This window comes from Scophthalmus maximus, chromosome 15 (genome assembly GCF_022379125.1).
Source record: "Scophthalmus maximus strain ysfricsl-2021 chromosome 15, ASM2237912v1, whole genome shotgun sequence".
Lineage (NCBI taxonomy): Eukaryota > Metazoa > Chordata > Actinopteri > Pleuronectiformes > Scophthalmidae > Scophthalmus > Scophthalmus maximus.
In genome coordinates this window covers 10,894,914-10,921,817 of record NC_061529.1, presented here as the reverse complement: position 1 = coordinate 10,921,817, position 26,904 = coordinate 10,894,914, and the positions used below count along the sequence as shown (strand labels likewise).

The following is a 26,904-nucleotide window of genomic DNA, read 5'->3' as shown; positions in this document are numbered from 1 at the left end:
TTGTCTTTGAAAAAAAAAGTGTTAAACCAAAAAATGAGGTCAGTGCAGTTTATCAGAGGGAGCGGGAAACAAAGGGATGAACAAACAACATGACATCAAGCTGTCTGGGGCCAGACACGCTCTGACGTGCAATGTGACAATATGGACAGTGGTCCAACAAAGAGTTAAAAAACAAATGAGTTTAATCAGAAACAGGAATTCACCTTCACAACCGTATTACTGATGGACCAGAGACAAAAGAGAGGGTGTTTGAAAGATTAAACATTTCATAATTAGTATTTGTCTGGGTTTTAAGTTTCAGATTGCCTTTATGTACCTGTTATTATTGATAAAGATGGACTCCTATTGCAGAGATCAAAACAGCCGCCACGTGACATTCAGTATAATTCAGGTCGCCACACTCAAACAATCTTCATGCAACGCCAAGTAAATCCAGTGAATGACCATCCGAATAAGATCTTGAGACATCAAATAGTCGGTTATGAAATTTGTGGGCCATTTAGTCCTGGAATAGACTGATCTCACCCCAGAAACATTTCACATGTTGAAACAGAGACGGTGGATTTTTAAAGCTGCAATAAAATCATAATTAGATGTGTTGCTGTCAGGCATTTAAAGTTCTTCATTTTAAAAGGCAAATGTTATTGTCCAGAAACTGGTGTCGGAGTACTTTTTCATACAGACTTTCCGTAGTTTTCAACTTAATACTTTTTTGAGATCATTAAGGACGGAATTCAAGACCTATTTCACGTCTGTACTGGGAAAAAAATTAAAGAACCATAAAAGGGAAAGGGGAAAATCAATGTCCCAGCATTACTGGCAAAGCTAGTGAATTTATTCACGTTCACCGTGAACATGACTACATGTCACACAACTATGTGTGTGCATTTGCTGTTGGGTTTTTTCATGGCAGAATTAGTTTAACTTAACAACCTTAACAACAGTCGTATAGATTTGATTATCAATTTTCTTTTTAGACCAGTCAAAATCATATTCAAAACACTTCAAAATAAGGATTTTTGATTTCAGATTTGTTCAGGACCCTTGGAAACCATGTTCATATTATTATCATTTTAGAGGCACTGACATAACTTTTGCTGATTGGAAACACCAAATCTGCAAATAAACAACTGAGTTGTGGTTACACCTCATTTCATCTGAAGTAAATCATGGCCACATTCCTTTAAAATAAAGAAGGAATATATTAGTTATTGTTATTGAACAGAGTTTTCTATATCAGTTCTTGTTGAAAAATTATTTCTCCAGTTGTATTTGAAGTTTCTATGCTGCAATGTTGCAGTAGGTCAGAATCAAACCAAGAACCATTCTATCATTTCCAGAAGTAGAAAAAAACAAGTAAACAGAATGTATCTAGTCTGTTTTAGGCATCTACTGCTGCAACCATGAAAAGGACAGGAGCCAAAGATGAAACATTAAATAATGGTTAGATGATGAAGGAATTTGCAATGCTTGAAAACAGATCATCAAATATTAAACACAGATTTGTAGTTATGTATGACTAAAGTAATGAACTAAGACAATCTGGACATTACTGGGGTGTGCTGGAATTTTTATGCTTGCAAGATAATCAAATCACCAAAATCAGATTTACAAGTTGTTCTTTTTTTCCTGGCAAATGAACTGTCGCTATTTTCAAATGCTTTGAGAGAATTTATAAAGGACACAAATAACACAAAACCCATTATATATATTCACTCTCCGAAGTTATGCCAAAAATTTGCAATAATGTGTGATTCCTAATAGATTAAGTGAGAAGATTAACTTGTGTGATGCAGTTAATTTGTTATCCAACTGAGCACAATAGGGGACACACAAGCACATGCACAGAAAACCCATCAGGACCTTGTGGGCATTTTCCAAATGCGATTTAACACAGATTTTTAAGGAGGGCAGCTTCAATGGAAAAGTGCGAGTCTCTGTCAGGATGTCAGAGTGACTGTTATTGATCAGACACTGAGAGGGAACAAAGCATTCTGCTTAACTGAACTTTCCCCAGAACCTATCAAGATTTGAGTTGTTATTTTGTTTTATTTTGTGTTGGCATTTGTGATGTGGCCACAGGTGCTATAAACCCCCCAACAGGGTTTAATACAATCTTTTGGGCTGCAGTTCTGAGTCATACAGTGATAAAAGAATAAAATAATAATAATTTACACATACTTGAAATCATGTTTTATTCCGCCCCAAAAAGACAATTTCAGGCACTTTTTCTAAAGAAGAATATTTGCCTTCACTTAAGAATCAACCCGCGCCCACAGCAGACACTGTAAATCTGGCAAAGTGCTGGTGTTACAAAGAAAAAGATTTTAGCCCCCCCGGCCATTTGCTTTACAGGAAAAGTTCTTTTATCTGCATTTCATTATTAGCATTTGTATCAAGCCTTTTGCTGTTTTGTGGTTCAGAAAGGTTTGTGGAAATTTAGAAAACAAACTTTCAGATAATTTCCAGTGATGATCCTGTATTATTACCAGCCGCGACGGCAAGGCTGGTATTGTTCATGTTGGGAGTTTGTGTGTGTGTGTGTGTGTGTGTGTGTGTGTGTGTGTGTATTTGTGTCTCCACAGTGAGACCAAATGAGGGCTGCGTCAGAAGATGGGTGTGGTCTGAGCAAGGGCAGCGAGTTGGAGGTAGGGGCGGGACCAAAGGCGGATCAAGGATCATTCCTGTCAACTCAAAGACATTAGGTGAAAATACAGATTGTCTTTCGATGAGATCACACCAGCTGCAATGCCAGTCAGTAATGTGTTGATGACTTCTGGGCCCTCATGGGTCAGAACGTTATCACGAGGACGTGTGTCGCAGGTGATGTGATCAAATTGCAAGATGGTCTCTGGTTTAGTACTAAAAACTACTTGTGTGCTCCTTCATCCGGGGCTGTTCGCGTTTACCTCAGGTTTTGCTTTCCTTCAGCAACAGGGGTCACAGAAATGTTTTCTCGTTTATTTTTTCCCCACTCGCTGCTTCACTCAGTCTCCTTTGTCATCACTGCTGTCCTGCCGACCCAGGACACTCTCCAAGCGCTTCGCCCTGATGGGAGGCAACTGGTCGTACGTATCGAACCCAAACTCTGAATGCTGCCGGGGAAGACGGAAGAGCAGCAGATGGTTCTTCAACACCTGGAAATATCATAAAGAGAGATAGAGAGACTTAAACACCGACAGTTCAGTTATATGAAATTATTGTGTAACAATATCTACTTTTGTAAAAAAAACTGTTCACATGTGGAACATGACATGAGGTCAGGGCTTTGTGGATATTTCTGGCAAAAAATACTGGTATGGTAAAGAGGAAATTGAAATTAGAAAAGCTTATATAGTGCTTTTCTAGTCATATAGACCACTCGAAGCACATAAAGTGTCTAAACAAGGTATTTGGTAAAATAACCTATATTAAATCAATGCAGAAGTTGCAAATGTATTAAATGGAAGTAGGAAAATACAACTGAAATTAAAGAACAGCTGAAACTAAGGCAGAAACTATGTGTTAGATTCATTATAGAGAAACTGCATTACTTAAAGAAAACTCAACTCAAAGTATCTTCTCTAGATGAAAAATAAATAAAGATTGAAGGATAACCACACACATAAATTACACCAGAGACACAAAAACAGAAAGCTACTGCACATTAATGACAAATTAAATAAAAGATAAGCCACAATGACCATAGATGCAAAGGAAAGAACAGTCCAGCAGGCCAACAGTAACTTGGATGGTCGTCAACAAGATGGAAAATCAGTGAGAAACAGGCCACGTTTTTGGAGAGGAGGAATGTGGAGAGAACATTGTCAGAAATTTACGTGACAAGTGGGGGAAAAGTTGGTACGATCAATAAACACCTTGCAGCGTATAAAGATAGCGAGACAGAGAGCGGCAGAGAGCGCGAAGGAGAGAGAGAGTACCATATCCGTCAGGTAGTAGATTTTCCTCAGCATATTGTGTCGAGCTGCTTCAACCTCCTGGAAAAGAAAGAGAGGATTAGAGCTGATGGGCCTCCACGATGTATTCTACTGATCTACCGTTTTCTCAAACTCTGCATGTATGAATGTTTTCAGCCTCACTGCTGTGAAAGAATGTGTTTATGGACGGAGTAAATAAGTTAAAGTCGCCAAATGTGTTTCTTATTCTTGATGTCAACTCCTAAACCTCACAGTTAAATAGCAGTCACATACCATGAGTAAAATGAATATTTATGAGCACGAGAAAAGCCAAGTTAATTTTGTGGGCTCAGTAACGTGAGGAGCACTTTTGTAGACTCATGAAGCACTTGCGAACAACTAGCTCATGTGTGATGCAGACAATGTATGGAAATCCCTGTAAAAGCTGCTGAGAACTACCCACAAATCCAGTCTCCTAGTCAGCGCAGCTGCAGCACTTTGTGGGTCGGCTAAACCTTCGCACATGTGGCAGTTTGCTTTAGGTTTCACTGTGGCCGATTTAAAAAAGCCACAAAGCCCAGCAATTACCACAAATTCACAATCAGAGAAAGATTAGACAAACAGGACAAGAGAATTAATCAAGGGGGCTGCAAATCATTTTTGAAGCCCAGTGGGAACTCTTGCCATACTTGAGGAAGCTCTTTAAGGACATTTACTGTGTATTTCTATTGAATGTTTTTTTTTTCTACTTTTTTAAAAAAATCCATTATTTTTCCAAAAGATCGGGATTTGTAAAGATGTCAGACAGCCTACGTCTCTCGACATCATCTCAAGATCAAGCACGGACAATCTACTGTTAGTTGGACTCTGGCATAAGGGTTATGATCAATCGATATGATAATTTTTGGAGCTAAATAAGAAAAAATCAAAAGCTACAGCTATATAGTTTGAACGAGGCACAGCTCTTTTTTCTTAGATAAAGAGATATTTTGTAAACTAATAAGATTTTTCTACTTTTTGCTCTTGTAACACACACACACACACACACACACACACACACACACACACACACACACACACACACACACACACACACACACACACACACACACACACACACACACACACACACACACACACACACACACACACACACACACACACACACACTGTTCTAAGGGAGTTTTTGTTGTTGTTCAGTTGTGTTGCATGCGGTGCAGTACCTGTGCTGCAGCGTCCTGAGAAAAGATGAAGGAGTTGACGTGAGACAAAGCAACCACATACAAGATCGGACACCGGCAGAGCTTCAGGGTGCCGGTTAGCAAGGAGCGGAAGTAGAGACGGAGGAGAGGGAGAGAGTCTTCAGGGGGAGAGGTGAACCGCTCAATAGGGATGGACAGCTTCAAGTGGGGAGACAGAGATATTAAAATGACTTCAAATCATCAACACTGTATGATCAAACTATATTTGTATACGAAAGAGCTAATGATAATGAAAAACATTATCATCATCATCATCATCATCATCATCAGTATCATTACCTGCTCCATAGTTACTCCCAGTGATCTCAGCATCCCGAGATGTTCTCCAAACACAGCCAGCCTCATGGTGACGTTGTACCTCCGCTGCAGGGGTAAGAGGAGCCAGCAGCCAAACAGCCAGTCTCCGAAGGACACGGCTTCGTACTGAGCCAAAAGGGCTGAATACAAGTCAAGGAAGGAAGCCAAACCTGGAGGAGGGACATTCAGGTCCAAAGCGTCTAGCCTGCAGGGCCTGTAAAAAAAAAAAGAAAACGTTTATCAGGATCTAGGCCACGTCACTCTGTGCTCAATTTATTTTTTTATAAGTGTGAACTCAGACCTGGTCATCAGTCTGAACAGACCCCAGGTCAGTTTCTGAACAGGTCTCTCCAGGAACAAGTCACTGGAGCACAGGAACACACAGGACAGGCGGGCGAGCTTGGCGACCGGGGGGATCACCTACAACAGGATGTTCTGGATGTTACGATAACAACTACAGTGTGTGTTTGCCCGTCAGCGAGGAGGAGCTTCACTGCCAGAGGATCAATATTATTTACAAGTTTTATATAAAATACATTAATATAAGTTTTGATTTTATGGCTGCAACTACTGATTATTTTTATCATTATAATTGAAAGGGTATATTATAGTTTCTCAGAACCCAAAGAGATTATTTTGTTACCTCACAAATCCAGGATCAGTTCAGCTCTAACATTTACCAAACTCTTATTTACTTTTATATGGAACTTTCAGAGCCTCATAAATACAATAGATGATATGTAGTTTTGGATGTGGGCTTAAATTGTTTTTTGATGGGGGAGTTTTGAATCAATGGTCTTATGCTGCTGTACAGATTGAAAAGTCCTTTGAAGTCATCGATGATTATGTGCTAGACAAACAAAACTGACGTGACTTGACCTCGTACCTTTAGAGCTTCCTCTCTCCAGACCTCCAGCAGCAGCAGCCACTGCAGACAGTGGGTCACCACCTGCAGAGCCCCATGAGGCAGCTCCTCCACTGTTAACGCTCCGCCGTCAGACAACCCTGTTCGCTCGTACAGGCTGACGAGCGGGAGATAGGGCCAATCAGATGGCAGGGTGGGACCGGTGAGCTCTGGGAGGAGATGGGAATTGATCCAAGGGTTGTGGCCGAGGAGAGCGTCTCGAGACACCAGCACAGATGACTCCAGATGGGCCAGCTGAGAGAGGAAGCAGCCCCGGATAGATGGCAGCTGGACACATGCTTCTCTGAGGAGAGCACCAACAGTCTGGAGAGAGGGAGAGGTGCGATGCTGCGTTTCCTCACAGAGCTTCAGCTGCCCCAGCTCTATAGCCTCTGGCCCTCCGCTGTGGCCCTCACTGGACGGTAAACAAACAAGCAAACAAAATCTGAGTGACACCGGAAAAAATAGGAAGTTGAGAATGTCAAACAACATTCTTAGTGGAAATGGGTCAAGTATTAATTTGTAAAAAATTCCAACCAAATGTGATTTTGAATATAATCTAATTTGTGAAGTTAGATTATAACAATGAGACCTCTTCATGAAAAGTTGAATCAAGGGCAACTGGACTTGGCCTTGGATACAGGAAGACATTTCACATCTCGTCTTCAGTTCAGAACCATTATCCAGATTCTTCAGATGACAGAAAACGACTAAGAATCTCCACAGACCTGACATGATCCGGATTGTCACGCAATGTTTTAGATGATTATTTAAAATATTGTGAACAAAACAAAAACAAAAAGGCAGAATAACAACACAGGCTCTTTAGGCTGAGGATTGTGTTTTTTATTTAGGCATTTACTGGAACCTACACTCAAATTAAACTCAGTTAATTAATGTTAACTCACGATATAAAGTCCTTGCTGAAGATGATGGTGGAGAACAGCTCATGTGCCAGGAACTCGCTGCCTGGTAATAACCAGGACAGCAGAACCAGCGCCACCTGGTGGTACAGTGATGCATGTTTTGCTACTTCCACATCAATGGGAATCTGAGAAAAGAAAAAAGAATGCAGATTTGCAAATGGAGATGGTGGCATATGAACAAAAAAACACAATGTGATGATGATACGTACATTGCAGCAAATAATATCAGATTAACACTGAAGAAATCTGAAATTTAAAACCAACTGTCCAAAGATCAGATATAAGGGAAATGAGCACCAGTCTGTGTGACAGTCTGAGCAGCAGGTAGAGGAGGTGGTGTTCATGTCGGAGGAGCCAGGCTCTGGTGTGAGATAGCTTGGGTGTAGCCCGACTGCAACTGCGGAGGTATCCAATCACAGGTTCTGACAGGAGGAGAGCACTGAACTAGAGAGTATGTGTGTGTGTGTGTGTGGGGGGGGGGGGGGGGGGGGGGGAGTTGAACACAGGAAAGAGCAAAGAGGAAAACTGAGATCAATGATATGGGATTTTGAGTGTCACCACTAGATGGCGGCAAATTTTAGCTCAATCACAGGCTATGAGTCAGATAGAATGGAGATGATGCAGGGATTTACTCTAACCAAAGACTACATGTTACTAATAAGTTCCTCCTCTTTGACTGGATCTAAGCAGTAAATGAAGTTATGATCACTTCACCTCTCGTCGCCGTCCTCGCAGACTCCTCGGTACGACCTACCTTACAGCTGAGGCCTTTGTGGATGCCAGTGATCGTTTGCAGAAGGAGACCCATGCTTGTGAGAAGAGGGAAGGGGGAGCTGGGGACGACCAGCCCGGGACGATCCCTCCAGCCAGGACAGGCCAAGCCAGGGAGGCTGGGGGTGGTCTCTGGGCTCTGATGACTAGACTGGACATTGCACAATACTGAGGACGACCTGGTGTGGCAAAAAAAGAGGAGTATAATGGATCCAAAAGATTTTATGAGAAATACAAAACTAGAATTACTGCCTTGTGGTTGTATGCCTCTGCCAACAAGTCAATTTGCAGGAAATATGATGCAAATCTTCCCTTCAGTTGCTGAAATACATTGTTGAATAATGGCAAGTTTTTGCCAACCATTATGATTCCCCAGTGAAGATGACCTTTGACCATCATCACTTCATCATTTATCCTGTTGGTCCTTTGTGGTAGATTTTGTCAAAATTACTGTCAGATTTCTTGAGTAATGCCCAGATTTATGTTTTGTGCGGTCAAGGTGACATTGACCTTGACTGCCAAATTCTAATTAGGTCATCCTTGAGTCCAAGGGAATATTTGTGCCAGGTGTAATGAAATTCCCTCTGGGCATTCCTGATAAATCGTGTTCACAAAACATGAGGCCGCAGTGAATCGGACTCGAAGTTAACTTTTTGTTTTATTTAATTTGTATCCTATTTCATGTGGAAATTGTTTATGTTGAACAAAATAAACTGAGCAAACAAGCAACAACAAAAAAGAATGAGGTCTATGTAAATCCAACATACCCGAGGTTCCTTATCAGGTCCTGCACAACACGGTGAGAAAACAACGGGAGAAGAACCTCAGATGTGAGCTGCTCCAGTTCTTGAAGCGTCTCCACTGGCTTGAAACAATTCTGAGGAACCGAGTGACATTACACAAAACAAAACATTTGAGTTCAGCAATTTGTCTACATTTCACACCTACGCCATTGGGCTACACTTCCACATTTCGTTGAAATGTAGCCCAACTCCTTTTCCTAACTGATTAGTGGTCAATTTAATATATCATGCAGTTCATAGATTTTTAACTTTGTATATCAGAAATAGTTCAGCAGTACTGATTTTTTCACATTTGCAACTGAAGCTGTTTTCTGATGTGCACCCTAGAAAAAAGAAAATTGGGTCCAGACATATCCCGGAGTTTGCCTTTCAGTCATCAACACGCCCACTCGCTTGCTGTAATTTTTCTGATGTTTTCTTGCTGTATTTTCATATGGGCTCACTCGAAGAAAAGGGGACTAGCAGGATAAGTTCCAGAAAATATCTGGAGCAAGATTTGCGGACATTTGCGTTATCACATACAGCCCCACTGGAAAAATTTGGGGCGAAATTGTCTGGACTTCCGTGCATGTCTGAAAGCAGCTGTACAGTTACCTGCACACATACCGGTAAGAGGTAAAAAGTGAGAAATGGTACCTGTCTGGAGAGCTGATGATAATACGCTTCTAGGTAGACGAGGTACGCTGGTATCAGAGTGAGGCTGCTGTCTTTCGGAATTGAATTATCAAGGCTTTTCACAAAGCCCTTTAAATGGCCTAACAAGGACGCCTGCAACCCCGTGACATGACCCCAGGACACTGGAGGAGGAGGGGGGCACTCTTCTCCCTGGGAGCTATAGTACAAACAGAGCAGGTGTCACGTAGATAACGCAGAGTGTTTGTGTGATGATTCATGTAGCAACGTGGTTATTCATCTGTACCTGACCATGCCGGCCTGTAGCTCCTGATGGCATCCCGCAGTGTGTGTGACCTGTGTGAGAAAGGACAGCAGAGCCAGAACCCGCTGCAGCTGAAGAGGCAACAGGGGATCTGAGGGGTTCAGCGCTCGCTGAACAGACTGCAAAGCCTTCACCAAGGCTGGGTACAGGACTCTGAGGAAAAACAACAACAGTTATCAAAGACGAGCAACAGTGAGAGAAGAGCACAGGCGAAAATTTAGCTTTATGATATTAGCTTACAGATATAAGTCGCTGGCCTGTCCGTACGCGGCTGCTACAGCCCACAGCCTGTAGGCCTCAGTGGTGATCCTGAGAGCCTGGGTGGTCTCCAGCAGCAGCTCACTGAGCTCGGCACTCAGCAGACGACACAAACGCTCCCTCACTCCCAAAGAGTTTAACTGCAGAGAGAGGAAGATATATTATTAATGCATATGCATGTAGGAAAAATGGAAACACATTAACACATACTTAGAAGAGATCTTCATCAGAAGTTAGAAATAATTTATATAAGAAGTATATTTAAGACACTCTGAATTATTAATTCTTCTCTTTTCTTTTTTTGTTTGGTTGCAGCTTTTGAAATGTAAGGTGACGGTCACTATCTTTCCTCATAATACGATTTCAAATCCATGTCTAATCTGGCCTGCCTGCCTGTGGGAAACTGTGGTTGTTGTTGTTATGATGAACACCGTAGAGCATTAAAGCAACATGCATGTGTGAGTGCTCAGTAAAGGGTTCCAACACATTTAGACCCGTCTGCATATGGACATAGTTCAACCAGGCATTTAAGACCACATAACTAATCAGTGATGATCTCTCCAATGCAAAATCACAAACACTAACCAGTCTGGCACAAGCATGTCTGCCAGAGGTGGCCAAAACTCTTAAGAGCTTCATGGCGCTGGCCTGTGGGAGTCCATAAACAGACTGAGGGTGAGGCGAAGATGTTGCCGTCCAAGAGGTGGGAAGAAACTCGGACATCACGGTCTCCATCAGGCGAGGACAATCCAACACCTGAGTGGGAAAAATAAATAAATTGGGACAATAGTAAATCCAATCACTGATTGAATGATTTTACGGAAGTGTCGCTGTTACTGTAGTTACCTGGGTGGCAGACAAGGATGAGTGCCTAGCGAAACGAATCAAGATGTCCAGGACGCCCTGGACAACTCGAGGGGACGGTCGCAACACCTCAAGGATGTAACGTAGCCTCGGGAGCAGTTTCATTTTTAGCAGACCCTGAGAAAGAAAAGAACGAATAAACAAGAATCAACCTTCATGTACTTGACTCATTTAAAACATAAGCGTAAAAACAAAGGATATATTCTGCTCGTTTACCTTGACAACATCCTGCCTGGCGACATCATGATCACTCCTCCTCTCCTCCTTCTCCTTGGCTGTCTCCTTCAGACTTTCCTCCAGCCCTTCATCCTCCTCATCTTGTTCCTCCTGGGCAGACGGCAGCAGAGGGAAGGCAGCCAGGCCACGAAACCAGGAGAAGGTGCAGTCCAAACACTCCTGACAGGAGAGACACACTTAGAGGGACGAGACACTGTATTCAAATGCTACAAAGGAACAAATCGTTCATTATTACTTTGTTTTTAAAATGCACTCCACAGAATCACTTGATAATCAAACCTTTAATTTAAATTTTGAGTCTTGGGAGATAAAATGAGTCAAGTTAAATCTGTGTAAATAAAATAAGACTGAAGGTTATGATGATAAGCTGCACGGCTTCAAGTTGTCTTACTTCATCTTCTGCAGACACTACAAGTGCTTTGAGTGCATGCACGGCTGCAGACATCACTCCTTCAACACTGTCGTCCAATGCAAAGCGGAGCAGGAAGAGCAGTCCGGCGTCGAGGAGAGTGGACATCACACTGCCTTTCAGAATGGAGTGGTATTCTCCAGCTCGTGCCTGCAGCGTAAAAACAATGCTGCATGAGTGAGCACAGGCACCGTCGATTTGTGTGACATTGAGTGAGTGTGTTTGTGTACCTTGGAGATGATGTTGGCTAAAGTGCTTAGGGCGAGACTCCTCTGCTGGATGATCTGACTCCGAGACAGCAAGAAGAGTTCCTGCAGGGAGTAACCTGCCCGCTGGGGGGAGAAATCCTCAGTGTCCAGAATGAAATCGTAACAAACAAAAAAAACAGGGTCCTCGTCTAAAAAGCAAACTTTTATATGAACCCGACCTCCAAAATGGTGATTCAATTTTTCTTTCTTTTTTTAAAAAGAAATAAATGAGCCACCAAGATGACACTTGAAATACAAACACAAAGTGTATGTATTTTGACTTTGTTTTGCTAACTGACCTCTGGCTCATCTCCATGATGGTGCAGACCCAGGTGAGTGGGAAGATCTTCCGTGGGCGGGATCAAACTCCCGGCAAAGTCAAACCGACCCTCCATGGCCTGTCAGGACATACATAACCAAAAACAGAATGCGTTGGCTCAGATATACAATACGGCTTACTGAGGAAAACATTAACTAACCCCAGCCCTGTCACTAAGGCTACATTCAGGAAAAAACAATTCCCTCATCTTACTTTCAACATTGTTGTTTCTCGTTCGTAGTATTTTCTGTAACTAAGTTACCAACAGCAGATCTGCTTCCTGTTTACACCGACACACACATGCCCAGTGTACATGAATGGTCAAGTGATGTGCATTTTCAGGTGTGTTGGTATGGAGGGGTTACTTCTGATATGGAGCTAAAACACTCGTCTGGATAGATTATTTCAACAAACATAGTAGTATGATGTAGCCTATGGCTTTGAGTAGAAATGAGTGAAAATGGCAGGTTTCCTTTGTTTCTACTGGTATTGAAAGAAACATCTCCACCTTCGTAGTTCCTTTCCTTCTGGGTGCAGGCAGATCTCTCATCCATTCCAGCTTCTCTGGCTCCAGCTTATCCATATGGACCCAATCTTTCTGAGGCTTCACTGAATTCACAGACACACAAACACACAAACGCACACACAGTGAACAAAAACTACAACATTACCAGAATATTACACAAACGTAATGCTATGCCCATCATAACAAGTGTGTGGTTCTGACAACAGTGTAAATTACATCCTGACACAGCACCGACTGACGCTGAGTGAGCCAAACAATATGACTATATGAAAACAGCAGTTAGGAAATTGACTTAAGTCCATTAGATAATAACTGGATAGAGAGTTGCTCTCCTTTAAATACCAACCCACTTTCAAGTGCTGCTGTTGGTGGAACAACGCATTCAATCTAGATAAGTATTTAGAACACGCTGTCTGATCAAACTAAACTATGAAAATCATTTAACAAAACCATCTGGAAAAGCTTGGTGACAACGACTGAGAGACGTGGGTTGTAATGTAACTGAAAAAGAATATCTCACATCTCACCCTCAGAACTTCAGCTATATTTAAAGATGCTCTGTAAGAAGCTGCGTCCAATATCTGGCTGTTTATTCTCAACCCAAAACAAGGACATATTGCTTTCTCTTGAAGGGAAGATAAACAAGGCAATAATAAATTATCTTTGGCAGAACAACAAAAAACAACTTTACTCTTTTTGAGTATTTTTTTTTTAGCAAAACAAAATGGTATAAATGATGAGCAGGATCTGTCTTCGTGTGATCCATTCGCAACACTTTCATCAGGACTGGGAGTATTCTCTGAATCATCTGCAGTGACTTAATTGCATAGAGTGGCTACTTCTGGCTCAGCCGGGCCTCATTGCTAATCACACAAAGTGAAGTCAATGATCAGCTTTATGTCTGGACCACGCAGCGCAAGCTTCCCACATTGAGTTATACAATTAGCATCCACCCTATATACACAGAGGATGGATGCTAAAAAGACTGGAGAGAGGGAAGTAAAGTAAAAAGAGGACAGATACAGTTAAGACGAGTATGGAGGGGGAGACAGCAGGCAGAGTGCCAGGTAAGAGATGAGATGAGATGTAAAGTATCACTGATCGAATGATTTTACAGCCTCAGCAGAAGGTTCAAATTTCACTCATCTGACTGAAGCAAAGGGTGATGTGAGATTGTTATATGGTTTAGTAAAACACATAATCATAATTCATATCTAGAGAGCAGGGACTGGCAAGTTAGTGATAAAAGAGTTTAGTTTGAATAGATCATACCCATCATAGCAGGTGGTGGTGAAATTTCCTCCTCCTCCTCCCCCTCCATCTCCACTTCTTGTGGTTTGTGAAACAACACAGCGGCGCTGGAAGAGCCTGACTCTCTGCTCACGTTTTTAAGAGGAAAATTTCCCTTGCTGCTTTTGCCCTCGGGTAGTTTGGATGGGGAGGGAGAGGACGGGACACTCTGGTCTTTGCGAGATCTAACAAACTCCACCAGTCTCGGATCTGGGAAGCAGAAATAATCTTGTTACACACTGAGGCAACAACAAAAAAGAAAAAAAAGGTTCTGATGCACAAGTCAAAACAAACGCAGCACAAGAGCTACACATTATTGTCCATAACAGCTCAAGTCGTCATTTCGATCTATATTAGATGCTTAATAACTATCGTGTGGACAAAAGTGCTGCCAACCAAGATGTGATAAGAGTTTCTTCTGCTCCTCAATTATCTCAGACCGAGACATCGTCTGGAGTCTGGTCTGGTTCTCCTTGTGGATCCTCATGGTCTCTCCGGGGCTATCTGGGCCCCCGAGGCCCTGACCAGATACCAGCCTCGGACCTGAGATTATAGGTGGTTCGAGAGAATGGAAAGGAGTGAGGATGAAACTATGTCAAGGATGAAATAATGTGTCAAAAAGACTTTGTTCTCAATAATTACAACACAAGCCATTTACTCCTAAACAAGTCCAACAAAACGGTCATGTGTCATTAAATGAAGTTTACTCATGATCACCTGCAGCATTACAGTGATCTGTATCCATACTCGTCTCAGGAGGGAGGTTCTGCTCCCTGGGTTCAGGTGTCCGAGCTGATTCAGGTGCACGGTGTAATGGCTTCTTTCCTTCTTTAAGTCTCTGAGCTGCGATCTGATGAGCAAAGATGCTTTTCCTCCCTCCAGTTGAAGGCAGAGGCACCTGGTTGTAAGGAATCATTGACTTAAAATATCAAAATGCACAAACACAAACAAGTATGAACAGAAAAACAATTCTTTTTTTAAAGGTATAAGCAAGTAGACGTGTCTTTTGTGTAATTATAAATGGCTATGCAACTTTAAATGTTTCATGCACTTTATTATTCAAGATTCAAACAGTTCGAGTAAAATCAAAATCAATATCTCTGTACCTGGGTGCTGTTCTCTGAGCGGTGTAACACTTTGGGGAAAGCCATGCCTGTAAATGCCGGTAGAGATATTGGAGTAGAGCTGGTATCTCGCTCCTTGAAATAAAGAATAATGTTATTTATTCAGGGTTGAGAAAAATTTAAATAAATAAACAACTGAAACTGAATTGTGTGACAAGAAACTATATGCCACCAGACTCCGAAGAACAAAATCAAAAAACAACACTATTTGCATTTACATTGGTAGAGGTCCAACTGGGGAAGTCAGCTACTTTATGGAGCACAGATCCACTTATACACAGTTTTCCATTTCCAATTTTTAAAGAAAGTATGATTGAGGCTTTACATCCAGCACTTACAACAATCCTCGAGAGAACAGCGCTGATGTGAGTGTCGTGTCTGTCCAGCCTCTCCCCGGCATCCTCATCCTCGAAGGTGACACGACTGGCTTTAAAGCGAGACTTCTTTGGGGGTGCTGGTGTCAGAGAAGGGAGCTGGTCTGGAAGATCTAGAACATACATACAGATGAACTACGCAGATAATGATATGTTCCACGTTGTTGTGACATGTGTCCTTAAAAAATATTTATGTTGGTTAGGAAGACCCTCAAACTTTCATACCTTCTATAGTCACCACGTCCTTCTGACGTCCTTCATCCTCCCCGTTGTGTTCTCCTCCTCCTCCCTCGCCAGCCTCGCCTCTCCTCTTGTCGGGACGGCGGACCACATTGGCGGCGGACAGGGCACCACGTGTCAGAAACTGCTCCTGCTCTCTCAGGAGGTCTTCCTCCGAGTCACTTGGCTTGGGACGCTGCAACATCCCTGCGCAAGAGACAAAAAGATCAAATTTAATGACATTGCCTCAGTCTAATTATCTTTCCATATATACGATAATACTCTTTTCAGACAAAAAATCTCCAGAAAATGACAAATGCAGCGGGAGATTGTCTGAAAAAGTTGCATTCTCATCAACAGGAAAATGTCCAGAACATTCTGTTGCGTCTGAGTGGAACGTGCAGGAGGCAGGGAACGACAATACTTCCGCTATGGAACACTTCCATAAAATAATAATAATAATAATATATATGATTTATAAAGCGCTTTTCATGGACCCAAAGCGCTGGTACAAAAAAAATGTCCAGATTATCAGTGCATGTCTGAAAGCATCTGCTTCAACAGGAGCCCAGCCAGGCATCTCTCAAACATGAAGGGGCCCAAAGTCGGTGGGTGACCACAAAAATAAAAGCTACGCCCCTGGTGACAGATACGGACCGACCACATTGAATTGATCCGTTTCAAGCGGACTCCTGGGTCATCACAGACCGGAAGCAGACAGCGGCAAACTCAAACTGAGTAAACAAATATTACATTAGTCATTTAGCAGACGCTTTTGTCCAAAGCGACTTACAATAAGTGCAGTAATGTAATAAGTAAAACATGAGTAAACAAATAAATTAGCCCTATTTTTACGTTAGCTTAATTCAACTTCTTCGTTTTCACGTGTGGTGAAGTTCTCTGCGGACACGCACCTGGCACGAATGTGACGTACAGTAAACGTTAGCTTCGCGTTAGCTTGGAATCTCTAACCTCACTCAGTTGAGGCGTGAAAATGATCCTAAAACAAAAACCAAACAGCGTCGCCACAGTGGGACTGGTTTTGTGGATTTGAAGCGTTTCACGGTTGTGTTAGCTAACCTCATAGAGCTAACCTTCAGTGAAGCGCAGGCTCCGAGACACTCAACACTCGGCTGCAAAACACACAGACACACACGGAAGAGTTTTGATGTTACACCCGACCTCGCCTTCAAAATAAAAGCTCTGGGAAGGAAAGAGGCCCCGTCGACTTCCTCCACCACTACACCCCGTCCGCCCAGCAGCATTCAGATGAGGTAATTTAGCGGCTTATAAATCTTGCAATATTTAACTGAATCATCGACGAATGTTTTTAAGTGCATCTTCGCTGTTTAATGTCGCAGAATAGGTGCACACGATGACTGTATCTTCCTCCTTCCTCCTGCAGGACAATGGACAATCGGAGCCTGGGGTGAACACAGTGCAGTGTCGTTTACTTATTTATGATGCATGCAAGGTTTTATTAGGCGACTTCGACTGCAGAGCATCGACCACTGTCAACAAGCCCCCCACCGACTGACTACATCATGGTGAACCTTTGCTGCCTCTGCTGCGGTGAAATCCCTCAGCCCCGCCCCCCTGCGTCCGGCCAGGCGGGTGGACCACCGCGGGAACCCCGCTCCTCCGTGCAGCAGCAGCCGCAGCCGCAGCAGCAGCCTGCTGGCTCCGGCCCAGACACCGTGGGGTTGCGAGGGGGCACAAAAAGGGGGCGCGAACGGAGGGATGTCTAGAGCTGAGCGTGTGAATGAAAAAGCAGTGAGCTCATAGTCTGTCTCTCTCTGACATGCAAAAAAGTGCAGCATGCTCTCCTCCGACCTGGACTCTGCGGAGGACACGACGGCCAGCGCTCCCAGTGATGCTGAGGGGGAGGAGAGGGAGCCGGAGGAGCCGGAGCAGGAGCAGGAGCAGGGCCCCCCGGCTGAGAGTGATGTCCCGGAGGAGGTAGGTATAGACAACAGCTCAGGTCTTAGTCTTAGTTCTGATCTTAGTGTGTGTGTGTGTGTGTGTGTGTGTGTGTGTGTGTGTGTGTGTGTGTGTACAAACATCAGCTGAGACAGTTCTCATAAAAAAACATAAATTGCCTGTTCTTGCAACGTAGGTCTCAACAAGGCCACGGTTAAGATTTTTCCTTAGCACTTATATAGTTCATGTCAAAAAAATATACAGATTTACTTTTGTGACTCATCTTTTTACCCTTATTTATTTATTTGTTTATTTATTTATATTTTTTGCTGTTAGTGGTGTCGCTGGTAAAGAAATCCATCCCTTGACCTCCTCCCCGTGTCACTACAGTACAACTGTTTCCACCTGCAGCCAAACAGCATTTGTATCTTGCTGAAATGACAGAATAGTCCATTTCACATGGCGACAGCAGTGGACTTCAGTGATGTGGAAAGGTTACTGCCACCTACAAACGGATATATGTTGCTCTGGAGAGAGAGCGTCATCTCTGGCTAACAGTTATTTTATGCAAAACCCCACCTTGTAGTTAATCACTGGTGTAATCCTGGCGATTCCATCTGGACAATTTTCCGTGTGCCTCCATGCACAGGTAGTAAAATGACACAGAAGTGGATTTTAGTCCCACTGCCCATGTAACCATAGGTCCTATTTAATAATGTGGAGTAGATGAAAGTAAACGTTAAGTAACTTAATCCAGTTGCTTGGAAAATCTTTAGTAGTGACCAGGGATATCCTGCTTTTCAATCGGACTTTTGATTTGGATAAAATTGTCTAGGTTTCGAAAGGTAGATTTTTACACTTCTTACATATAACTAAAAACATGATGTTATTAAGGCAAATGAGTACATAGTCAGCAGCCCTGCAGCTACTGAGTCCATCCTCTCTGGTACACGAGAATTGAATCCCTGTTTGCTCCATAAATAACTGAGGTGGAACCAGCAACGTGACATCCCTACTACTGTCAGTGCAGTAATGGATGGCCGGTTGTCAACATAAATCCTTTCACTCCATAAAGCACCAGAGGAAGTCTACAACAACGCAGGGCCTCATGGGAAGAAACAACCGGACAAGAATGTCACAAAGTGACATGGAAATCTCAATAAATGTGTCTGACAAGATGGAATCTTGAAAAAAAACTACTGGGGTTTTTTTCATTTCTAGTTTCATCTCTTAATGCATAAAGGGGTTAAGCTGTAGCTTCTTCCACTAGTACTGATGAAATAGCTTTGGGCCTCTGTGTTTGCTGAATTGGACAATTTGACTTATTGTAAATGTGAGCATGTTGTGTTTCTGTTAGTCTTTTCTGCCCTGAGCTGTACACCCAGCGCTCAGCAGATTAAGAGTCAGGCAGAGGGAGATGTACAGAATGTTAAAGTGTTATATGATATGATATTATCTGGTATTGTTATGTTTTTGACTACGTATTAAATAGTCAAGTGTTAAATAGTGTTTCAATGATTATAAAATATATTATCAATGACTATCAAATATTAATATTGGTATCTCCCTCAAAAACCCAATGTCAATAAATTCTAGCTGTGGATTTGAATCTCCAGCATTACCCTGTGATGTTCGTGTGACATCTTTACTTGCCATTGCATTTGCCCTTATGCAATATAACTTAGATTAATTTCAGAGTGAAAACACCTGATATTTGCCTGTCAGCTGCATTGACGCACAGCCTCTCTGGGACACCACGTGGTTAATTGAATTCCACTGAGCTTTCTTTAGTTTGATTTACTTCCTGCTTAGGTATGGAAAAGCTCGGCAATTTATAGCACAGCCACCTTCATCTGCATTTCCACTGCATGTCATGATATCACTGCCATGTTTCTAGGGCCCGATGTTCTAAATTGCCTTTTCCTCATTACTCTCTCTCTCTCTCTGCAGCAGCGTCCGGTGCAACAGTCCCTGGGCGCTTGCGTCTGCCGGGAGTCCCATTGGCGCTGCCTGCTGCTGTCTCTGCTCATGTACAGCTGCGTGGGCGTGGTGGCCTGGTGTCAGCTCACCCGGGTCACCAAGATCAGCTTCAACTCCGCCCTCACCTCCTCCTTCACGGCCTCCTTCACCTCCTCCCTTCGAGGCGCGTCTGGGATGGGCGTTGGGGGACACTCCATGATCTACCACGACAGCCCCTGCTCTGACGGCTACATCTACATCCCGCTGGCCTTCCTGCTCATGCTTTACGTGTTGTACATGGTGGAGTGCTGGCACTGCAGAGCCAGGAGCGAGCTCCAGTGCGAGGCGAATGTAGACAGTGTGTATGAGCGCGTGCTGCGGATGCAGCAGGCCCAGCCCTGCATATGGTGGAAGGCTATCAGCTACCATTTTGTCCGACGGACCCGGCAGGTCACCCGATACCGTAATGGGGACGCGTACACCAGCACGCAGGTGTACCACGAGAGAGTGAACACACATGTTGCAGAGGGGGAGTTTCACTATGGCCATTGTGGGATGAAAGATGTGTCGCGCGACCTCAGAGGCCTGGAGGGGCATCCAGCAACTCGCCTGCGCTTCACGAAGTGTTTCAGCTTCACAGAGGCGGGTCCAGAAAACGATTACCTCAACCAGAGAGCCAGGTTCTTCTCTGAAATCGAGGGTTTGGACGATTACATGGAAGCCAGGGAGGGGATGCAGCTGAAGAATGTGGACTTCAGAGAAAACCTGATCGCCTTTGTCGACCCAGAGAGGATGCCATGGTACAATTCCCAGGTTGCCTTCTGGCTCACAGCTCTGTTCATGCTTTCCTGGCCTCTGAGAGTGCTCATAGAGTATCGCACTGCATATGTCCACTACCGCATAGAGAAACTATTTGGGTTAGAGTACAGTCACAGCAGCCCGTCTCCTCTGGATGAAGACACGCCTGTGGGGAATAATACTGGTTGTTCTATTCCACGAGTGGACACACTGGACAGCACTGAAATGGAGTGGCACATACGCTGCAACCGCCAGGTGATCCCCAGCTACTCAGAGGCCATGTTGATAAACATGAGCACAGCAGACTCTAACTCACTGCATGACACTGAATGCACCTCTTCTTCAAACTGCTTCCTGTTGGACGGCAGCCAGGCTCAGAGCTACGGCGCTCTCCAAGGCCAGGGCGAGTGCGAGCAATGCAGCGAGCTGCCGGAGCGAGGAAACGGGGCAGGCAGGCAGAGGACCATCACCAGCTCCAGCTGCTCCTCCATCTTCTCCTGTCGGGGTGCTCTGTTCCAGTCCCACCTCTCTTCGGACACGTCTCGCTTGTCCCTCTGCCGCATGTACGGCTCCCAACGCACCGTGGCTCTGTGGAGAAGCCACAGCAGCAACCTGACGGAGCCCTGCTGCGTGGACGAGCAGTGCTGCAGGTCCGACTCCAGCCAGCTGGCCCTCAGCGACAGTCCGCCCACGTACAGGGACGCTCGCTTCTTTCCAGTTCTGATTGTGCATCGGTCCGAGTGCTGTGGCAGCGAGGATGGGAGGGAGGTGAGGCGCTATTACATTCGGAGAGGGTCATCCTGTGTGGAGACGTCTCTGTGAAGGATGAAGATGAAAAGAGACAGACTGGAAAAAATCTGCTCAAATATGAAGCAAAGGAAGAACTGCAGGTGTGATGCATCTAAGTGCATTGGGACACTCACCTTGCCATTGTGTGTGTGTGTGTGTGTGTGTGTGTGTGTGTGTGTGTGTGTGTGTGTGTGTGTGTGTGTGTGTGTGTGTGTGTGTGTGTGTGTGTGTGTGTGTGTGTGTGTGTGTGTGTGTGTGTGTGTGTGTGTGTAAATAATACCTGTCTGATGAAGATGGTGCGTACATGCCTTTGATACATGACACTGCATGATCTGTCATTCCCACAGTTCATCACAGACACTTCTGGAAATGGTCTCCCTTCGAGGCGTATGTAAGAATATAAATGAGGAAAAGAAAAAGTTGCATGTTGTTACCAAAGGTATTGTCTTTTTGTGTTATTCATATACAGCAAGGTGAAACCAAAGACATGTTCTGCTTTTTGTTTTGTTTCTTATTATTTACAAAGCATTTGTCCATGAGAGATATGCAGAGTGGAGAACGTGAAATGAATGTTAATCTACAGGAAATAAAGATTGGTTCTGGAGTATTTCATTTTAACTGTTTACCTGTACCTGTCAGATTGAAATGGATGTTTTCAAAGTGGAATTGTATAAGGAGAAGTCTGTAAAGGTAACATCCCAGCATGGTATTGTGGCTTGACTTGACTCTCTCACTCTCTCAAATAAGTTAATTAAAAAAAAGTTTAAAGACAGAACCATATCCCTAACTTCAGTATTTTTTTTCCATTCAAGGTCACAAATAAATGTGAAGTCCTTGCGCGTGGTTTCAATATAGAAGATTAAAAGACGAAAAGGAAGAAGAAGAAAGATCATAGTTAACTTAATCCTGTGATCATGTTGATCTGAGGTGAGACCCACAGCTTGCTGTGCAAAAGAAGAAATGCTGGGTAGATTCAGGAGAGAACGCACTGATGTTCAATTACCTCTACCAGCAAATTCCCAGAGATACATTTTCCATTAAATAATAACAACAATAACACAAGCACTCAGAGAGCACAGATCTCCACAAAGGCTCAGCAATCCCCCGCCAAGTTGCTGTTTCATTCCCATCTCCATCTGACCTACATATGTTAAAAAAGATTATGTATTTGTGAAGATGTGACTCAAAATGTCAAGTGCCTTATCTCACAATGGTGAATCCTTAAAAAAATCCTGGATCCAGATCCGCAGATCCGGATCCCTCTCAAAAATAAATCACCAGTTACCATGGCAAAGGCCTATCTTTGATAACATGTTCACGCAAAATCCTTGGGTTAGGGTTGTGTCACTGAGGTCACGGATGAAACTGCTCTGACGACTGATGGCCACTGGGTGTCGCTGTAGGACGGGCGTATCTCAAACCAGAGCCTGCATCAGGGGAACAAGACTGTCTCCCCTAACAATATACTTCATAACAAGAGACGACTTAATGGCCGAACCTGCACCATAGTTCATGAAGGGAAAAACTGACTAAACTCCCAGGCTTATTATCATCGTTATTGTTCAATCTTCCAACTTGAATTAAAACTAAATTAATTTAACCGATTATACATGGAGCTCCCTCCAGCACTGTAGATTAGTATTTATATTACATGTATTACTGTATTGTATTATATGTATGAGTGCTTGTTTCGTGTGACACGACACCGCTCTGAACTCCTCTGCTGTCCAATGGGCGAACGGCGTCAACCGAACGCCTCCATGACGTCACTTCCCACGCGCGCGGGATCCTGCTAACGGCAGCTAAGCGACCGACTGACAACCGAGAGCCGCCCGGGACGTCCGCGGTTTGACAAAAACCCCGAGAAGAGACCTGCAGTTACCGTCGACACGTGAAGTGTCCCCGCTGCAGACTGTGCGTGACGACACCGAGGGGCGTTCAGGGGCAGCTGTGATCCTGCGGGGTGAGAGAGAGAGAGAGCGAGCTGCCGTGTTGTTGACATCCATGACGAGCACGGATGTGGCTCCAGATCCGCTGCGTTAAGTTTTTCCAGCTAGCTAGTGACTTTCGGGCGGAAGTTCCCCCTCGTCTGGCATGAATTCAAACCCTTAGTTCGCCCTGGCTCGGCACCGAGCCGAACCCCCGAGTCTTTTTTTAGCCGGCGGACGAAGCGATGAAGCTGCAGTGTGACGTCGAGGTGGTGAATCGGATGCTCCCCACGTTCGGCATGAGGAGTCGCGGCAAGGGGACGAGAGCGGTGCTCTCCATCGGCAGGCACCTGGACAAGACGAGTCAGCGCAGCAACGTGTTCATGATGATCTGCACGGCTAAAGACCGAGCAGGGTCCAAGTACAAGGTCCGTGTTGCTGCTGTGGTTCTTATGAACTCTACTGCCTTTGCTCGGGTTGTCGCAGCTGATTGGTCGTGTGGGTCAGGTGGCCTCTGTTGTCGTTTCCAAATGAGGCTGATTGCGAGACACTTCTGATCATATGAGGTTTTAATTAGCTCATTTAGAAGCAGACGTGTTTTATTAATAATATATGGACGAGCATTTCCGGTTGAGTGAATAAGTGAAAAAAAAACAATGACTGCATATTTAGTATGTTATCAAATTTAGATCAGGCTTTAAACACACTGTTTAGTGTACAGTGTGTTTAAAATGCCTGTTATGGCCTCACAGTCTGTCCTTGGCATTTTGAAGGTCTGTTGTTGATGTTGCAGACACACAACCACCCTTTTTCTAAACTTTATTCCTCTGTCTTGTGGCAGGGGACTGGAGCCTACACCAGCATGCACACGGACAAGACAGTCCTTGTTTGTTATTTATTTATTGTATTGTATTTATTATATTGTCACATTCAAGAGCTTCTGTCTCTGATTTTAACAGTCATTTCTCTGTAAAGCAGCACGTCACTTTGCTTATTCCTGTCTAAACTTGTAAGAGTGAATCACTCGCTGCCCGCCCTAGTGTTGTGAAATGTATTTTTCCACTACTCACATTTGCCAACTTTCTCTTGCAGCTAAAAGACAACATAGAGAAGTTCTTCACATGGTTCGTGGAGGAAGGCAAGGCCACTGTGAGATTAAAGGAACCTGCTGTTGACATTTGTTTGAGCAAGGTACGATGTCCGGCGACCGGGTAATTACATTCTGCACAGGAGGGTGTTATAGAAGTGAGGAACAAGATTTTCAGATTTACAAAGTGGCAACATTGTCCTTATAGGTATAACCAAAATGACACTGCCAGGCTTTGTGTTTAAAAGTACATGAAGTGCACAGGTTCGTTTTTGCGTTTGCTCTTTGTCGGTGAGAAGGAGGAGAGAACAACATGGAACACAGACGAGAGTCAGACTGTCTACTTGCTCATTTATCAACCAGACAGACGCATGAGGTTGTTTTGACTGCAGCCGCTGCCCGGACAGACACCGAAGCAGCCTCATTGTTTCCAGTCGCTGTAAAGCTCCACTGGTTCTTTTTAATCAGTGGTGACCTTTCACCCAGATTCTCCCTTAGTTCAACCTGTTACAATGACAGAAACACACACATTCGCAAACTGACTGACACCACATGATGCACGTCAACAAGGAAAACAAGTCCAATTAACCGAGCCGAGCCACTTTTGAGAGACTTTGGATTTTAAAAAAAGGCCCAAATTTAAAATGTAAATGATAAGCTCAAAGTACAGGTGTTTCAAAATGGCACCCAATCCCTGTACTCAACAGCAAACCTGTTCAGTCAAAGGGAGTGTGTCAGGATATTTTAGGCCCGTGAATGTAGGTCAAACATTTTTAAGGAATCCGGTCAGACACAACCACCAGAGAGGAAACTGTGAGCTGCTGTTTTCTGTTACCTCTTCATCTATCAATCCATCGGTGACCTTATTTATTCATTCATTCATAGGCCGATGCAAACAGCTTGAAGAACTTCCTCTCGGCCGCCCGTTTGGCAGACAGAGGGAGCGACGCAAGCAGCCTCCCCCTCTCCACGCTCACGCCTGTTCGTGCCAGGGACGTGGAGCAGCCCAAGAAGAAGCTCACCATCGTCTCCAAGAAGGACTACCCACTCACCTCCAACTTCCCCTACTCCCTGGAGCAGCTGCAGGTCTCCTACTGCAAACTTTCCCGCGTGGACATGCGGATGCTGTCCCTCAAAGGTAAAGGTGGTCGATTGGGTCTTGTTTTGTCCCTCTCTCCCCATCCGGGCTAAACAGAATCATTTCGAGCCACAGCTACACTCCCAAGCTAAATAATGTAAAAATTTAACAAACATATGACCACTGTTTTGAAAGGTGGTTACTTTCAACCAAAGAATATTGCAAACATTTTCTTCACATTTTGTCTTTGGTTCTGATTTTGCAGCTCTTCGCAAACTAGACCTCAGCAACAACCACATCAAGAAACTCCCCGCCACTATCGGTGACCTCGGATGCCTCTCTGAACTCGTCCTCCACAACAACCACCTGGAGGCCTTCAGCGAGGCGCTGTGCCTGTCCACGCTGCAGCGGACTCTCCAGCTGCTGGACCTCAGCCAGAACCGACTGCAGTCCCTCCCCGCGCAGTTCTGCCAGCTCCGAGAACTAGTCAACCTCAAACTGGACGACAACGAGCTCGCTTGTCTGCCTTTCCACGTCGGCCGACTCTCGAAGCTGAGGTTCCTGTCAGCGGCGCACAACCAGTTGGCTGTGCTGCCCGGTGACTTCCGCAAGCTGAGTCTGGAGAACCTGGACCTGTTTGGAAACCCTTTTATCCAGCCCAATCCTCTTGACCACACAATGCGGCTCACATTCCCCCTCCCACTTCAAGAGTTGGCCTCTAGAGCTGTGTCCAACCTCAGGTTAGCATCAAAGATAGACCTTGTTTATTTAGGCTGTGGCTGATAAGTTATCACAGCAAATTCATAAGATCTTTCTCTTTCTGATTCACTTTGCAGGATACCGTACGGACCTCACCTCATCCCTGCCCACCTGTGTCGGGACCTCGAAATAGCCAAGACCTGCGACTGCGGCAGCGTCTGCATCAGTTTCTACATCAAGACGGCGGTCAGCATGAACCTGCACCAAGTCTCTCACACGGTTGTCCTGGTGGACGACATGGGAGGCACTGACGCACCGGTGCAGCAGCACTTCTGCTCCCTCTCCTGCTACTCTGAATTTTTAGACAACTCCCTCCAGAGAGGATTAAGATGAGCATGAACGTTTTACCGAAAATCTGCCAACAGCTGGAAATCGCTGTGGAGACTGTCGTGAGTGTATCTGATGAAGAAGCAGTTAATAGCTCAGTTGTATAGTTTTCTAGTAACGCCCTTAAATACAAGGACAATGTTGACTCTGTTAAGCTTTGTTTTTATAAGTGCTTCAAGCTGCCTGTTTTACACCCACATTCTGCACCTCCCACATATCAAGGACGGGCCATGAGACAAGCATAAACTTCACACCTGCTCTGTCGGCATCTACTGGCCACTTAACTGTATGCAATGATAGTGGGCGACAACACTGGGAGACAAAAAGACTCCCACGGTGTCTTCTTCTGTTCTTGCTGCCTCTGAGAGCAACATGCAGGTTCCTCCACTGACCCACGTATACTCAGCAGGGGAATAAAGACGTCAGATGAATTTCCTGAACCCAGTGCCTCAGGGTCCATAGGTGTCGCCTAAAGGGAGTTGGTTTTTACTGTGGTAAAGACCCACAACCTTTTTTTATACATATATATATAAACATATATATACTGTACACTGTATGTGGAAAAATTCAATAAAATAAAATAATTAATTGTCTT

At 44.2% G+C, this 26,904-nt stretch overlaps 3 protein-coding genes across 7 annotated transcripts; 2 read left to right on the top strand and 1 right to left on the bottom strand.

The window, feature by feature from the left end:
* Nucleotides 1-159: 159 nt before the first annotated feature.
* rpap1 (RNA polymerase II associated protein 1) lies at nucleotides 160-23,150 on the bottom strand. Of its 5 annotated transcripts, XM_035609462.2 has the most exons (28): nucleotides 23,013-23,150; nucleotides 21,411-21,508; nucleotides 15,671-15,871; nucleotides 15,410-15,558; nucleotides 15,054-15,146; nucleotides 14,665-14,845; nucleotides 14,344-14,490; nucleotides 13,930-14,157; nucleotides 12,640-12,740; nucleotides 12,112-12,210; nucleotides 11,795-11,896; nucleotides 11,547-11,714; nucleotides 11,135-11,314; nucleotides 10,901-11,035; nucleotides 10,640-10,810; nucleotides 10,037-10,194; nucleotides 9,779-9,949; nucleotides 9,496-9,691; nucleotides 8,824-8,933; nucleotides 8,040-8,235; nucleotides 7,583-7,729; nucleotides 7,268-7,410; nucleotides 6,342-6,774; nucleotides 5,757-5,875; nucleotides 5,438-5,669; nucleotides 5,120-5,296; nucleotides 3,921-3,977; nucleotides 160-3,137 (listed from the first exon to the last, which is right to left on the bottom strand). In XM_035609462.2, exons 2-28 carry the CDS (start codon nucleotides 21,457-21,459, stop codon nucleotides 2,988-2,990), a joined length of 4,293 nt encoding a protein of 1,430 aa, XP_035465355.2. In that variant the 5' UTR covers nucleotides 21,460-21,508; nucleotides 23,013-23,150; the 3' UTR covers nucleotides 160-2,987. The 5 variants fall into 5 exon arrangements, with proteins under 5 accessions (XP_035465355.2, XP_047193530.1, XP_047193529.1 ...); XM_047337574.1 differs by lacking the exons at nucleotides 21,411-21,508; nucleotides 23,013-23,150 and adding an exon at nucleotides 16,759-16,844; XM_047337573.1 differs by lacking the exons at nucleotides 21,411-21,508; nucleotides 23,013-23,150 and adding an exon at nucleotides 16,745-16,834.
* si:dkey-13p1.4 (transmembrane protein 151B) lies at nucleotides 16,821-21,910 on the top strand. The gene is made up of 3 exons (XM_035609464.2): nucleotides 16,821-16,938; nucleotides 17,070-17,623; nucleotides 19,535-21,910. The coding sequence occupies exons 2-3, from the start codon at nucleotides 17,483-17,485 to the stop codon at nucleotides 21,161-21,163; spliced, it is 1,770 nt and encodes a 589-aa protein (XP_035465357.2). The 5' UTR covers nucleotides 16,821-16,938; nucleotides 17,070-17,482; the 3' UTR covers nucleotides 21,164-21,910.
* lrr1 (leucine rich repeat protein 1) lies at nucleotides 22,896-26,898 on the top strand. The gene is made up of 5 exons (XM_035609466.2): nucleotides 22,896-23,486; nucleotides 24,151-24,249; nucleotides 25,031-25,283; nucleotides 25,489-25,963; nucleotides 26,060-26,898. Exons 1-5 carry the CDS (start codon nucleotides 23,304-23,306, stop codon nucleotides 26,313-26,315), a joined length of 1,266 nt encoding a protein of 421 aa, XP_035465359.1. The 5' UTR covers nucleotides 22,896-23,303; the 3' UTR covers nucleotides 26,316-26,898.
* The last annotated feature ends 6 nt before the right edge of the window (nucleotides 26,899-26,904 follow it).